This window comes from Chinchilla lanigera, unplaced genomic scaffold (assembly GCF_000276665.1).
Source record: "Chinchilla lanigera isolate Chin_1 unplaced genomic scaffold, ChiLan1.0 scaffold00154, whole genome shotgun sequence".
NCBI lineage: Eukaryota > Metazoa > Chordata > Mammalia > Rodentia > Chinchillidae > Chinchilla > Chinchilla lanigera.
The window spans coordinates 1372906-1388886 of NW_004955555.1; the positions used below are offsets into that span (position 1 = coordinate 1372906).

The 15981-nt window shown below is 49.6% G+C and overlaps 1 protein-coding gene across 1 annotated transcript in view; it reads right to left on the minus strand.

Annotated features, from left to right (window-relative positions):
- Positions 1 to 5599: 5599 nt before the first annotated feature.
- Plaur (plasminogen activator, urokinase receptor) overlaps positions 5600 to 15981 on the minus strand; it is a gene marked incomplete in the record, with an annotated part of 14891 nt that continues 4509 nt past the window's right edge. The window contains 4 exon segments of the mRNA XM_013508758.1: positions 5600 to 6141; positions 7520 to 7666; positions 9289 to 9423; positions 9958 to 10110. Coding sequence (XP_013364212.1) covers positions 5888 to 6141; positions 7520 to 7666; positions 9289 to 9423; positions 9958 to 10110 — 689 coding nt within the window.

The window sequence follows — 15981 nt, forward strand, 5'->3', positions numbered from 1 at the left end:
CACAATGTCACAGACTGTGTGAGTTGTAAAGAAAATGGTTGGTTTTGGCAAGGTCAGTTGGCCCCATCTGGCGATGGCCTTCTTGCTGGCAGCGTCCCCAGGTGGCACAGAGGATCATGCAGCAAGGGACAGGGCACACACATGTCTCTTCTGGTCTCTCTCTCTTCTTATAGAGTCACCAGGACTGCACCCTGATGGCTGTATCTAATCTTAATCAACCCCAAAGGCCTCACCTCTGAACGCAATAGTTGGATAAAATTTTTACCCTCTTAATACCTCATGATGGGGATTCAATTTCAGCACATGAAGCCTAGGGAGACACCCTCATCTCATAGTAAACCAGGAGCTAGGGGGAAGCTAGCATTTGTCCTTTCACACAGGAACCAATAGGCTGCCTCACTTGGGGGTCTCACGCGTGTTTCCTGCCCCCATTGAGACACCTGGGGGATGTGAGCTTGATTCTCATGTGTCATCTTTGGGTCCTCTCGTCTCTTCATCATCCCAGACAGTGCTGGTCCTGTCCTCACTATAGCCCAGAGCAAATCCTACTCAGCCGGCTTCAGAGAAAAAGAACTATTCACATGCCAAAGTCCTGGGTGTGGCTGGCTTCTGCGAAATCTGTCCACCTCTCTGTCCCAAGGGTGGCTGATCCCCTTGTGTTACAGGATGCCCGGCAGACATCCCTGGGGCCAGATCCACATGTGACTCCTCAGGGCAGAGAAAAAGAGAGATAAACAAACAAAAAGAGCCAGACTGAGGGCTGGGCATGGTGGCACACTTCTGTAATCTCAGCACCTGGGAGGCTGAAGCAGGAGGATCACCACAAGTTTGAGACCAGTCTGGGCTACATAATGAATTCAAGGCCAGCCTGAACTACATAGGGAGGCCCTGTCTCAAAAAAAAAAAAAAAAAAAGAGCTAGAACGAGGGACACTCGCAGGGAAGAAAGGGGAGAGAAGGAAGCAGTGGTGTAGCATAGCTTGTGAGGGGAGGGTGTCTGACCCAGGTGGCACAGGTTTTGTGCAACATTATTGGCTGAAAGGAAAATTATATGATAATTTAGGGTTCTTTTGAACTACATTTGATGTTAAGCTAAGGTTTCCTACATGTGTTTGAATGCAGCCTCGTCTCCTAACCGCATGAATGCTTACACACGAATTATATTCCGTGGTTCCCATATGTGCCCGGAGCAGCATGAACTCTAGCTATGCTACTGTACTAGAAGGAAGAGACTTTAAGAAATTCCCTCAGGCTGGGAATTTAACTCAGCGGCACAGCGCCTGCCTGAAAAGCTCGAGGTCATGAGTTTGATTCCCAGTACAGGAAAAAAACAAACAAACAAAAACAAAGAAATTCCCTCAACGAAGGCCAAGCATTCGGTAGTGCACACCTATAATTCTAGCACTCAGGAGCCTGAGGCAGGCAGATTGCTGCAAGTCTGAGACCAGCCTGGCCTACATAATCAATGCTAGGCCTGCCCTAAATTACATAGCAAAACTCAATAAAACAAAAGAAAAAAGTCAAAGATTAAAACAAACAAACAAAACAAAACAAAAAGAAATTCCCTCTATAAAGTTGGGAGCTCAAAAGCAAACAACCTAAAAGTCCCTGGCCAACATTTCATTGTATCTCCCCATATCTGTGGCCAGAGGTAGGATTATGCTGACTACAGTAGGCATGAAGCCAGGTGTGGTGGCACATGCCTGTAATCCCAGGACTCTGGGAGGCTGAGACAGGAGGATTACAAGTTTGAGCCCAGCCTGGGCAACTTGATGATTTAGTGAGACCCTGCCTCAAAATGAAACAAAAATGGCTGGAGATGTAGCTCAGTCTGAAGACCCTGAATTTGATCCCCAGTACTGGAAAACAAAAACAAAAACAGAAACAAAAACCCAGGTGACAGAAACTTCCTCTAGCAGTTGGTTCCTAACCCTTAGGGCAAGCTGTATTCCCAGCTCTGGCAGAGTGGGCCGCGTACCATGAGAACCGCAGGAGAAACGGATGCTTGTATTTGACTTGAGCCACCGTATGTGGTTCTGTGGATGTGAACTTTGCTGGCCCTGGTGGAGGAGACCATGGACAGAGACTTGACTCAAATTGGACCCAGTCAGAGTCTTTTTGTTGTTATTGTTTTTTTTTTTTTTTTTTTTTTTTCTGGTACCAGGAATCAAACTCATGACCTTGCACTTGCCAGGCAGTCCCTGTGCCGCTGAGCTAAATCCCCAGCCTCCCAGTCAGAGTCTTCCAGCTGAAATTTTAAACGCTGGGGCTCAAGTACTCCTCCATATGTAACATCTCCTCGGGTGTATTTGTCTGCTGTGTGTGAAGTAGAAGAAAGCAGTCTGTTAAGAGACAGATAAATAAAATGGAAGCTGTCTTAGTTGCTTTTCTTATTGCTGAGGTAAAGTACGCGACACTTAAAACTTAAAGGAGAAGAGGTTTATTTGGGATTGACTCTATAGTCAGCTGGCTCCAAGGCAGGGAAGGGCATGCTGGGAGGGCCTGGCTGAGGAGAGCTGCCCCACTCTTGGCAGCCGAGAAGCAGAGGGAGAAGGGAGGAGCTAGGGAGGGAGACAGGCCCTTCCAGGTCACGCCCTCATGACCTGCCTCTTCTAACCGGGCTCCATCTCCTAACAGCACCCATAGCTATGGTTTTTTCAGTAGGTTAATTGATTGATGAACATGTTGCCTCCCGTGACACAATCACCTTCCAAAACCAACCTCTGAGCACATGAATCTTTTGGGGAATAGTCGGGATCCAGACCATCACAGAAGCCCTGCCGGGAAATGAAAGAGAGAGATGGACAGGGACAGGGACAGGGACAGGGACAGGGACAGGGATAGATAAGGATTAGAAGAGGGGAGGGAGAAGAAAAGAGAAAAGAGAAGAGGAAAGAGAAGAGAGATGAGATTGACTCTGCAAGAGGGAGACCATTTGGATTTCACACAGCCTCTCAGTTCTGCTTCCTGTCCTTAGTGAGACCTGGAGACCCAGGTCTGGCTTGGATGCTAAACTTCCAGTAACATCCCTTTTGCTCAAGTCAGCATAAACAGATTTTATTTTTTTGCAACCAGAGATCCTCAAATAAAAATTCAGGAGCCACTAACGGTAAGGGCTCCATCACAGACTGTGGTACAAGACATTATGAGAAGTTTGTCCCTAGCCTTGACACCTGCTAGAGGAACACGCAGAACAGGTACTTTTATCCTCTGATCCCCACGGTAAGGCGTCATGGGGGGGGGTGCATCCCTAGCCTCAAAATCTGTGATAGGACATCAGAGGAAAGGTGAACTCATCCTAAATTTAAATATAGAGCATCTTAGAAATGTCATCTTAGCCTCTTTCTGCTGTAGGAGGGCGTTTTGGAAAAGACAGTCCTGGCTCACTTTTTGTGGAAGGCATCATCAGAGATGCAGCCAGCCTTTCCTTCCTTCCCTCCCCTCTTTCCTCATCATCTGCCCCGTATCAGGTACATTCCAGGTACTAAGAATACAGTAATGAGTAAAGAAAAGGTTTGCCCTCTATGGCCATGGTAATAGGAAGAGGTAGCAAACAAACAAACAAACAAACAAACATGACTATTCCAGTTATCTATTGTTGCATAACAGAACACCTCAAAACTTAGGGGTATAAAACTGTGGTTTTATACCTTTGTGTCTTGTGATTGTATGGGTCAGGAATTTGGACAGGACCGCTATGTGTCTGCCTCACAATGGACCGGTGCCCAAATGAGCTGGCTCAGACTGCTTATCCAGGGCCATCTCCTTGAGGCCTTGGTCCTGGCTATTGCTTAGTGGTGTGGGTGTTGTACTCCCCCCTAAAAAATATGTTCAAGTCCTATGCCCCAGTATCTAAGCATGTGATTTCATCTGGAAATAGAATCCATGCAAATGTGACTACGGTGATGATGAAATTCATATATATTGGATTCATTATGCTGAATGTCCTTAGAGTGAGTTGGGGACATACAACCACTTTCAAAGACAGCGGTGGAGATGCAGTGACACAGCCACAAGCCAGGGAATGCCAAGAAGTGCCAGCAACCATTAGACATCAGGAAGAGATGAGGAAAGCATTGTCCTTAAAGGCCTTAGAGGGAGCACAGCTCTGCCAATACCTTGGCGCTGGATGCCTAACATCCAGGATTGTGAGAGAGTAAGATTCTGATGGGTTTTTGTTTGTTTGTTCATTTCTTTGGTTTTTTTTTTTTTTTTTTTTTTTGAGACAGGGTCTCACTATGCAGTTCAGGCTGGTCTTGAACTCACTTTATAGCCCAGGCTGGTCTTGAAGTGCAGGCGATCCTCCTGCCTCAGCCTCCTGAGTGCTGGGATTACAGGCATGTGTCACCATGTCTAGCTAAGATTCTGATATTTTAAGCCATCTAATTGCTAATTGTGTAGCAGTTTATTACAGGAAGCCTCAGGCACTAATATGGCTGGATTTTTTCTGGTCCTCCGTGTGTGTGTGTGTGCATGTGTGCATGCACACACATACATACACACACACACACACACACACACACACACACACACAAAGCCCTGGAGGACTGCACCCAGGGCCTTTGCACTGAATTACATCCCCAGCCCTTTTTTACTTGAGACAAGGTCTTACTAAATTCCTAGTCTGGGCTTGCACTTGTGATCCTCCTGTCTCAGCCTCCCAGAGTGCTGGGATTCCAGGCATGCACTATTATGTCCTGGCTTCTTTTCTGGGTTCTATCTGCTGGGGCAGCATGGTCGTGGTGGCTCCTTCATCCACTTATCTGGTGCCTGGGCTAACATGGCTGGCACCAATGGGCTTTTGCTCCATGTGGCTTCTGCACCTGAGAAGCTTGGGCTTCCTCACAGCATGGCAGGAGTGGAAGAATGAGTTTTTAAAGTCTAGTTCCAGCACATGGCTCGGCTTACCTTCCACCATAATCTATGGGTCAAAGCAGTCACAGGGTCATTCACACTCAAGAACTGAAGATATAGACTTCACATCTTTAAGCTACCACAATGACAAGTGATGATAGATGACTGGGGGAAGTTAAAAAAAAGCCCTGTCCTTCACCTGCCCCGATATTTTTTTCTTCCTTAGTCATAAAGCCTCGTGGGTAATATAATTTGGTCTCCATGAGTCGCCTCAATGAACCATGACAAACATAAATTCTTCATTACTGTGCTCCAGGAATACCACCGAGTTGAGAGTCTGGGCTTCTTCTCCATAGGTCCTAAAGCATCCTGGGAACTATACCCTAGAGCATCACGGGAAATGTAGTCCTATCCTTATTCCTCACAGGAGGATCACTGTGAGTTCTGGCTACTAGGTTATCTTCTCTCCATCTCCTGTCCCAGAGCACCCTTGGAAATGGGGATGTCCTATCCCCCCAGAACAACAAAGTAGTCTTTTTTTTGTTTGTTTGTTTTTCTGGTACCGGAAATCGAACTCACAACCTTGCGCTTGCCAGGCAGGAGCTGTGCCACTGAGCTAAATCCCCAGCCCCAATAAAGTAGTCTTAACCTTTGAAACTGAGGAGAAGAGACCATGGGATGACTTGTCCTCGGGTGGGTGAATTAGAAGTTTGTATGTGGAGGCCAGCAATAAAGGTAGAGGCAGCTTAGGGTGAAGTTCACTAGTACAAAAAGTTTTATTTACATATAAAATAAATAATGTGAATATTAATAATAACAATAACGGGAGCGGCAACAATATTAATAAAACCAAAAGCTTTCTTGCTGGCCTGCAGCCTTTCTCCAGTACTGCTCCTTCTGCTCTCACATCAAGGTCTCATAGCGGGGGAATGGCGGCCCAGCGAGGATATCACACTGGCACAAGTCTGCAGGAACAGGAGGCGAGGACAGGGCACAGGGGCCCCCTGGGTCCAGCCAGGCGGAGGGCTTGGGGTTCAGGTCCAGAGGAGAACGCCTCCCCACAGTCTCACGGTCACAAGCAGAGTGCTGGCAAGGCTGAGAGCGCCAGGGCCAGGCCGGGGCGCGCCCCCACTGCGGTACTGGACGTCTCTGGCTGGGTGGTTACAGCCAGTGCCCTCACAGCACGAGACATTGAGAGGGGTCAGGCCGAAGGTGTCGGCCACGTGGGAGTCTCGGCACCAGGAAGCAGTTGCACAGCCTCTCACTGTGAAGGTCTGGTTCTCCAGCCCTGAGGAGGAAGAAGACGACTGCGTGAGACCCCGGGTTCTGGGGCCTGGGATTCTCTGGTGGGTGACGTAGCACTGCACGATGGGTCTCACCTCCCCACCTCCACTGCTACCTAGAGAAAGCAGCAGTTCTCAAAGGGTCATGAAGGGACCCCGTGTGTGTGTGTGTATGTGTGTGTGTGTGTCTTCAGACTCCTTCCAGGAATCTGTGACGTCATAATGATTCTCAGAAAAATGCTACAACAGAATCTGGCTTTTCCATGCTCACAAATCTACAAGGGAGGTTTCCCAGGAGCTCCAGGACATGTGATACTGCGATTGACTGAACACCGAAATAGAGATGAGGATCCAGTTGTCTTCTGCTCAGCCAGACATTAAGGAGGTTTGCAACCCAGTCAAACATTGCCAGTCTTCCTATTACTTTTTTTTAAAAAATATAACCATGTGTCACTTAATGTCATTTGTGGTTGAGGGTGGTAGTGCACACCTGTAATCCCAGCACTCAGGAGGCTGAGGCAGGAGGATCACTGTGAACTTGAGGCCACCCTGGGCTACATGAACGAATTCAAGGCCAGCCTGAAGTACACTAAAAAAACAAAAAATGTCATTTGTAGGCTGGGACCCCAGCTAAATGGTAGAGTGCTTGCCTAGCATGCATGAGGCCCTGGGTCCAGCACTATATACACACAAGAGTTATTCATGTTATTGTGCAATGAATTTTTATTGTTATTTTAATAAATAAATATCAATTACAAATTTAATTTATAAATAAATCTTAAAATTCTTTCTCAGTTTTAATTTCTATTGCGGTACATATTTATAGTCATAACTGACACGAATGACAACTTTTGAGATGTGAAAGGAGTCTTTTTTATTTGTTATATTTTTTGGCAGTACTGGGGATTTTGGCAGTACTAGGGCCTTTGCACTGAGCTACCTCTTCACTTCTTTTTTTTTTTTTTTTTTTTTATTCTGAGACAGGTTCTGCTAAGTTGCTAAGCTGCCCGTGCTGGGCTCCAACTTGTGATCCTCCTGCCTCAGCCTCTCCAAGTGCTGGGATTACAGGTGTGTGCCAGCATGCTTGGCATAAAGAAATCTTGAGACCAAAATGTCTGAGAACCCTGGAATCAAGGCACTCCAAGATGAAAGCCCTGGATGTCCACGGGAAGCCTCACTTACAGGAAACCTCACCCCTAAAGGAGTCCACACCTCTGGGGCATAAACGTCCCGCTACTATAGTTTGCACCCTCCTGAAGGAAGTTCCAGCTTTCCTCTAAGAAAAACCATCTCAGTTGAAGTCCAGCTTATCTGGAATCAACCAGCTGCAGAGCCCCATCACTCTCAGAAAGTGTTCCCTGTCAGCCTCTGGAAAGTGCTCACCTTTAGTACCCGTGGCGTGGAGACACTGAATCATGGGGCCTCGGCAGTCGATCAGGGAGCTCTCGCTGGAGGAGCACCCGTGGGTACTGTTCCCCTGGCAGCTGTAACACTGGATGCCGTTCGGTGGCAGGTTTTGGAGCTCTATGACTTTGAAGACAAGAGACAGAGAAATTAGCGCTCGGGTCTCTGAGGCTCATTCCCTTCCCTGGATTCCCGGATCTCAGCCCCAGACATCACAGAGCCATCTTGTGGCCAGGCGTTTGAACAGCACTTTCTTGGGCTCTGGGTAAGCAACTGTGTGCCTCAAAGAGTCTTGCCCTGTCAGAACTTGGAGTTTAGTGCGACACTGTCCAGTATGGCAGTCATGGGCCACATATACTTGTACAAATTTAATTTCCATTAAATATAATTTTAAAATTCAGTTCACTTGTTTTGGTCCTGGGGATTGAACCCAGGGCCTCTGCACTGAGCTACCTCCCTAGCCTTATTTAGTTTTTTTCATTTTGAGACAGGATCTTGCTAAGTCATTAGGTTGCCTAGGCTGGGCCAGAACTTGAGATCCTACTGCCTCAGCCTCCTAGAGTGCTGAGATTACGGGCATGTGCCACCACACTCAGTTTCAGGTTGACTTTCTTTTTTCTCCGGTACCAGGAACCGAACTCACGACCTTGCACTTGCCAGGCAGGCGCTTTGCCGCTGAGCTAAATCCCCAGCCCTAGGTTGACTTTCAAGTGCTCCATAGCCATGCACAGTAATGGCTACCACAGGGCTGGGGATTTAGCTCAGTGGCACGGGGCCTGCCTGGCAAGCATGAGGTCATGAGTTCGATTCCTGGTACCAAAAAAAAAAAACAACAAAACTTAGTAATGGCTACCACACTGGACACACCAGTATAGGACCTTTCCTGAAAGGTCCTGTGGACAGAATAACAGGAGAGGGCTGCATCACACCAGGGGAGAGGACACTGCAGGTTTTGCTGAGGATGAGACATAAGGCTGAGACACAGTGGGGGACAAGTGGCGGGGCGAGTGGGCTCTAGGGAGAGATGGGCTCCAGGTGGAGAGTAGTGTGCATACCACGAGGCAGGATGGAGTTTAGGTCACAGCAAGACCTCTGTTTGTGTTTTTTTTCTTTCTTTCTTTCTTTCTTTCTTTCTTTTCTTTTCTTTTCTTGTTTTGGTACTGGGAATCGAACTCACGACCTCCTGCTTGCCAAGCAGGTGCTTGTACCACTCAGCTATCTCCCCGGAGACCATTGGATTTCATTCAAAGAGGAGCGGGAAGTCGTTGCCATGCTTGATAAAGGGCAGCGACACGGTGAGATTGGTATTTTTAAAAATCGGGGCCGGAGGTGTGGCTCCGCAGTAGAACACCTGGCCTAGCATGCAAGAGACCTTGGTTTTCACCCGAACCATTGCAAACCCCACCCCCCACCCATCACTCCTGCTGAGGGTTGGGCTCCGGTGGGGGGTGGGGCGGGGAGACCAGTGAGGAGGCCGTCATGGCACGCTGGGCCCAGGCGGTGGCGGTAGAGGGCACGAGTGCGGGAAGGATCTCGGAGAGACCTGGCCGACCCGAAGCACCGGTCCTGGAGAGGGCTGGGTGGGCTCCTGACTTCCCGCGCAGCCCCCTTTGGGACAGGCTAGCTGTGCGCTCTTTTCGGAGGGGACACTCCGAGAGGGGCGGGCTGCCTGGGAGTGGCAGGTGGCAGCGCCACACGGGCTGGCCCGAGCGCGCCTCCCGCCCGCTCCCCGGGCCTCACCCGCTTACCTGGGCCCCTGTTGCAGTTGGTGGTGTTGCAGCACTGCAGGTAGTGGAAGCTGTGGTTGCTGTGGAAGCCGGTGGGGCCCGGGCAGCCGGGAAGGAAGCCGCAGCCGCGAGTGTGTCTCTCGTCCTTCATGGTCACTGTGGGCCAGAGGAGGGAGTCAGGGTCAGATCACCGATGCGGGGCTGAGGCTGGGCTCAGCCGTTCTCTGCTTCGTCCTCCATCCCAGCACCCCCATTTTATTTAAGGTAGCTCTATTATCTAGCCAAAGAGTTACATTTTCCAGCCTCTCTGCGTAGTCACGTGATGAATTTGTAGCCAACATGATATAAATGGAAATGTTTTATGGGACTTCCAGGACCTAGAATTCTTACAAAGGAGGGTTCCTCTTTTCCATGCCTTTCTTGCCCCCTCATTCCTTCCTGGAAACTGGTCATGAGGCCTGGCACTCCGGCAGCTATCCTGGTCCACGAGGTAGTCAAGAATGGAAGTGAAATGTCAGACATGAGGCAGCATCTGGGCCGGTGGTGACTCTGGAACTGTCCTAGTGGCTCTGGATCTTGTGTGTGAGCGAATTAAAGCCCTTGTTTGAATACCTGTTATCTGGGGCACTCTGTTAAATGGAGCCCTGGGCAGGAGCATAGCAGAGGAGCTGCTGGCAGATTGGGACTCACCTTCCAGTTTGTCATGGGTCACCACCTCCACGCACTGCTCTCTGGGGTGGCGACACTGCAGGCTCTGATCCCGGCCCCTCTCACAGCTCATGTCTAACGAGCTGCAGGAAACACACTCGAGGTATCGGCCCAGGGTGAAGGTGCGCGGCTGGCCTGGCGGGAAGAAGCGGTGGGGTGTGGCTTGATGGGGTGAGTCCCGGAGCCCCAGGACCTTTGAGGTCTCACCTCAGCAGCCACTCCTCTTCAGGCTACCTTTCAGCTGAGTCTGTCTAGAATCCATCCCATCCTCTCCTGCCCTGCAGTCCCCTCCAGTTCACGTCTCCTTCAAGACGGGTGACCAGCAGCCAGGCCTCACATCCTTCCTCTCTCCCTAACTCCTACACATTCTTCAGATGCCAACTCTGATGTCACCTCCTCTAGGAAGCACTCCCTGACTCACTGGGCTGGAGCAGGTGCCCCTTTAAACTCTTACAACCCCCAAGCCATCCCAGAACTGCCCACCCTAGATCATCAGCATGTGGCAATAGGTCTACCTCCCTCTCTAGGCTCTGAGCCCCAGGAAGGAAGGGGCAAGCCTGACTTTTTTATTTTTGGGTTTTTTTTTTTTTTTTTTTTTTGAGGCAGGGTGTCGCTACACAGTTCAGGCTGGCCTTGAACTCACAGTGATCCTCCTGCCTCAGCCTCCTGAGTGCTGGGATTACAGGAGTGTGCCACTACAACCGGCTTCTAAACCTGTCTTGGTCACTACTTGATCCCAGCATCACCCAGAACAGGCACAGGATCAGAAAAGATATTCAGTCAATGCTGTGCTTGTTAATGATTGAAAGAATGAACAATGCTTTAAGACCCTACTATTGTTCCCTGAGGTTGGAGTCTGCACAAGGCTTCCCGTGGGTTCTGCTTGCTCATAGCCACATCCTTGTGCAGTCTTTTCCTTTAAGAGTAGGGCAAACCCATATAACCAGTAGGAAATCGTGGAAATGATGGCCTGGAACCTGGGTACGAGGCCTGGAGCTCTGGCAGCCATTTGTGCCTCCTTTTCCTCCTCTTCCTCCTTTCAGCAGCACTGGGGGGCCTTCACAGTGCAATGCATCCCCAGTCTTTTTCTATTTTGAGACAGGATCTTGTTAAATCACTCACTTGCCCAGACTGCGTTCAAACTTGCAATCCTCCTGTCTCGGTTTCGTAGAATACTCGGATTACACGCATGTGCTACCATGCCTGGCCCATATTGCGCCTTCTGTGGCTAAGCCATAAAAGCTATTGCAACTTCTGCATCTTCCTGTGCATCTGTCTGTTCGTCAGTCTGTCTGTGTGTTTGTGTTTCTCTTATTTGGTCTGCCAGATGCCAGCTACTATACTGTAAGGACACTGAAGCAGCACGCAGAGAGGTCTGTATGGTGAGAACAAGGTCCGCCAAAGTCACGGGAGGGGTTTATCCACCGGAAGAGGAGTGACCTCCAGGACCTCCTTTGGATACCTGCAGCCTGGGCTGACGTCCTGATTCCAATGTCACAAAAGACCCCGAGTCACAGCAACTCAGCTGAGCAGCCCCAACATTTGTGACCTCCAGCTCCCATGTGAAACAGCACGTGCTCGCTGTCTGAAGTCTAGGGCAATCCATACTGCACCACGGACATCTCCCCATGCCCTAACTGCCCAGAGATCAAAGCCTCCCCCAGAGATCCCTGATAACTCTGCCTTTTGCACCAACATCCCGGTCCAGGCCAACTGGATCGGTGACTTTTCCCTGGAAATCCTGGGTCATTCCTCTGCCCTGGCCTTGGCACACGCTGGTTCCCAGCCTGGCATTCATCTCCCCTTCCTGACCCAAGACAGCCAGGCAGATCTGGGCCAAGGCCGAAGCAAGGGAGAGGACTGTCTGAGCCAAGGCTCCGGACTGGCAAGCTCGCTGTAATTAAGGGAATCACTTCCACCCAAAGCCAAATTGACTTCCTCAAAGAACAATACCTAAAAGGCCAAAAAACCCACATCTTCTCACATGCGCTTCCATGAAAGCGAAAGTGCAAATTTTCATCCTGGCCACTCACGGGTTCTCAGTCTGCTTTGCAAACTCTTCCCCTTAAGCACTTCTTTTTCTTTTTCAGTACTGGAGATGAAACCCAGGGCCTTCCCACTGAGCTACATCTGCAGCCCCTCTTTATTTTCTATTTTGAGATAGGGTATCACTAAATCACTAAGTTGCCCAGGCTAGGGTCAAACTTGTGATCCTCCTGTTTCATCTTCCCAGAGTGCTGGGATTATGGGTATGGTCCCTTTTCTAACTGCACATAATTTTCAGGCCTCTGTCTTCAGGCTTTTTCTTTTCTCATACTGTAGAATCTCCCACAGGCACGTTATCTGGTAAACAGCTTCATTTCTGTCTATCTGGTGCTCACTCACAAACCTCCGGTCTCAAACGTCGAACCTGAACTCCCGAGCTATACACACAACTGCTCCTGGATGCCCCCAGCGATGCCCCCAAACATCTGAGTCTCTACCTATAGTGCTATGGCTTGGATGTGGCTTATCTGGAGAGTTCATGTGTTGGAAGCTTAGGTGTCAGTGTGGTAATAGAAGAGGTGCTGGGACCTTTAAGAGGTGGAGCCTATTGGGCTGGGCTAGGTCACGTGGGGCACTGCTCTCCAAAGGAATTATTCTCAGGGACCCCCAGTGAGTTCCCAAGAGAGAGAAACTGGTGCCTCCTTAAACCCTACCCTCCACCCCCTGGGGCAGAAACCTGGCTGAGCCTTCAATCCCCTACTTCTGTGCCTCAGTCTAGATATTTCTACCATCCTGTTGTTCTCTGATTTCTCTTTCTGTCATACAATGCTGTCATGATGCCATCAGCCTTTTACTAGAAGCAGCCATACTGTATGGAATTTCTGCAGCTGAAACTGTAAGCTACATAAACCTCTTTTCTTTCCAAAGTGCCTAACCTCAGGCATTTCATTACAGTAACAGAAAACTGACTGATCCATGCCCCAAACTGAACTCTCCATCTTCTCCCCAGGCCTTCTCCTTCTGCAGAAGTCCACAGGTCTGGGACGGTTGCATCAACCCCCCACCCCCTGGGGCAGAAACCTGGCTGAGCCTTCAATCCCCTACTTCTGTGCCTCAGTCTAGATATTTCTATCATCCTGTCCCTCAACTTTCAATCCTATTGCTCTGCTGTTTCTAATCTCTATTAAGCTCACCTAGTGAGCTCTTCTCTGAGTTCTTCACTTCAGTCACTGTTTTATATTTTCTCTTTGACTCTAAAAAAATGAGTTCTGGATGCTCAAACTTATCCTCTCCTCTGTGTTATTGAAACAACTGATCACTGTAAGCGTTCCTCATTAATGACTCCAATGTTGGAATCACTGTCAAAAATCACTGTTTTTGTTGTTCAATCTTTTCCTTAGTTTCTAGTCAATTTTTTCTTTTAAATTTTTTTCTTCAGGACACCATATACATCTTTTTTTGTTTGTTTGTTTGTTTGTTTTCTGATACCGGGAATCGAACTCATGACCTCGCGCATGCCAGGCAGGTGTTGTGCCGTTGAGCTAAATCCCCAGCCCCACCATATACATCTTCACTAGATGCCAGACATCATAGGTGAAAAACATAACGCCTCTAAAGGATAATATCTTCTTCCAAAGATGGTTAGGCTTTCTTCCCAGCAAGAACAGCATGGCATGGGGACTTTTGAGGGCCGGTCCCTCTCGGTCTTGCCCTTACCCCAGGGTGAAGCCTCAGTGCAATGCCTGGGCAGTTACCCAGGTCCCTCCAGCTTGGTCCCTCCGTGTTCCCTGCGTCACGGGGCTGCTGGGAGCCTGGCTCTGTTCTGAAGCCTCCCAGTGACTATTTTCTGCCGTGTTTCTTGGAGTCTCACCATACGTACACACAGCTTGCCAGTGACTCGAGGGAAATTCGCCTGCAGGTCTGGGGACTCCCTTTCCTGTGGTCCCATCTATTCCAGGATCCTCCCGCTCATTTTCCAGACGCTCTGGCAGCCCCCGGCTCCAACCTGTCTTCTCAGTCTAGCGACTTCCTCTCCACGAGGGTTCTGTTTCCCCTTCACAGGAGCGAATTGGAAAGCACACTCGAGGAAAGCAGGTTGCCTGTGAAACTACTTCTGCGCTTCCTTATTTCAGATACTGTAGTACTGCAGGTTCCACCCTCCGTTTGTTGCTCTCTGATGACCCCGAATAACTGTCATTGTCCAGTCTGCGGCCTCCCCACAAGCCACCATCACGATGGCCTGAGAGCGCCCCCTCTGGTCACTTCTGTCCTCCTGCCTGGCCAACGCCCTCCTCCTGCCACTCTTATCGGCCTCCAGGCTGGTTTCCCTCATCTACTTTCGCCTCCTTCCAATCTGTCTTCAGTCCTAAGGGCTGAAGAATTCGCTAAAAATATAAATGTGATCATGACACCCCCTGCTTGTGACCTTCACCCCCAGCTGCTTCCAGGACGCAGTCCTTATTCCGCGTCTCAGACTAGAAAGGACCCTGCCAGGTTCACCAGCTCACTGCCTTCCTCCCTCTCTGCGCCTCGGACCCTGCAGCGCCCTCTGCTGTCACACCCTCCCCACTGGCTTGTCCCCAGGCTCTTCCTACTGACGATCCCTCAGCTTCCTCTAGGAGCCCTGACTTCCCCGAGTGGAGTCAGGCAGCCCTGCTGGGATCCCACAGCCCTGACTTCCCTCTTCCCACCCCTGAGCCTCTGCCTGCACCTCCCCATTCTGTCCCTGACTGATCTGACCCATCACTGTCTGTGTCGGTCTGTTGATGGCTCTGTCACCTCCCTCCCAAAGACACACACTGGATTGCAAGTCCCACGGAGGTAGGGCCCAAGGTTGCCTTGTTCACTGCTGGGTCCCTAACATCAGGTAAGTCCAGGATGCGGTTTAGTCAGCTACTCCAAGCTGCCACAGCAGGTTAAGATGGCAGTAGAAATGGGGATAAAAGGCCAGGTGTGGGAGCACTGGCCTGATATCCTAGCACCCTGGGAGGCTGAGGTAGCAAGACTACAAGTTCAAGCCCAGCCTGGGCAATTTAGCAATGTAGTAAGAACCTGTTTCAAAAACAAGGGCTGGGGATATAGCTCCGTGCAAAGGCCCTGAGTTCAATCCCTAATACATCTTACACACACAAAGAAAGAAAGAAAGAAAGAAAGAGTTATTGGATGGCTGAATTGGCAGCTGCTGCCCAAGCTCCTTGTGATCCCAGACCACTCCCAAGTCTCGATAGAAGGCTCATGTCCCTGAACTTCAGTCGGAGGGGTGGCATCAAGCCCAGCAAGGGACATCCTGCGCTCTGTTCCAGCTCTGACCACTACCTTGACTGTCATTTCTGACTGGATACATGTCTACCAGAGACAGGAAGCTGGTGTCCTCTCTCATCACTTCCTGCAAAATGAACATCACAGTGAGCCCTGCCACCGGGTAAAAGTTTGTGCTTAGGGATGGATGAAAATCAGGCCAGGTCAGGATAAAGGAGGAAGGAAAACCCAGTGCAAACGCAGGTGCTCTGCTTGCAGACGTCACGGTGACTGCAGGGGCCTTAATCAGTTTCCTTCCTCACAGGGCCAGAAAGAGGAATCTCTGCTGACGGTGCCTGGGGCCCTTCCTTCCCCATTCTGATCTCTCCCATGAGAACTGACTGAAAAGGAGAGTGTGGTTTTATTTCATGTTTTCAGTTGACCAGCACCGAAAGGGATTAAGGAAGTTCTTGACTTTTTTTTCTCCCATTGTTCAAGTCTGACATCATGTAGTCCAGGCAACCTTCCCAACCTGTGTTCATCTCTTATTTTTTTTCACTTTTAATTTGGATATGGGGTTTTCTATTTTCCCCAGGCTGGTCTGGAACCCCAAAATGGAAGGGACCCTTCTGCCCGAGACTTGCGAGTAGCTGGGACTATAGGTGTGTACCACCATGCCCCATTCCTCTCTTCTTTTGATTTTCCTTAAGAACTGTGAGTCTCGGGGCTGGGGATTTAGCTCAGCGGCAAAAGCGCCTGCCTGGCAAGTGCAAGGTCGTGAGT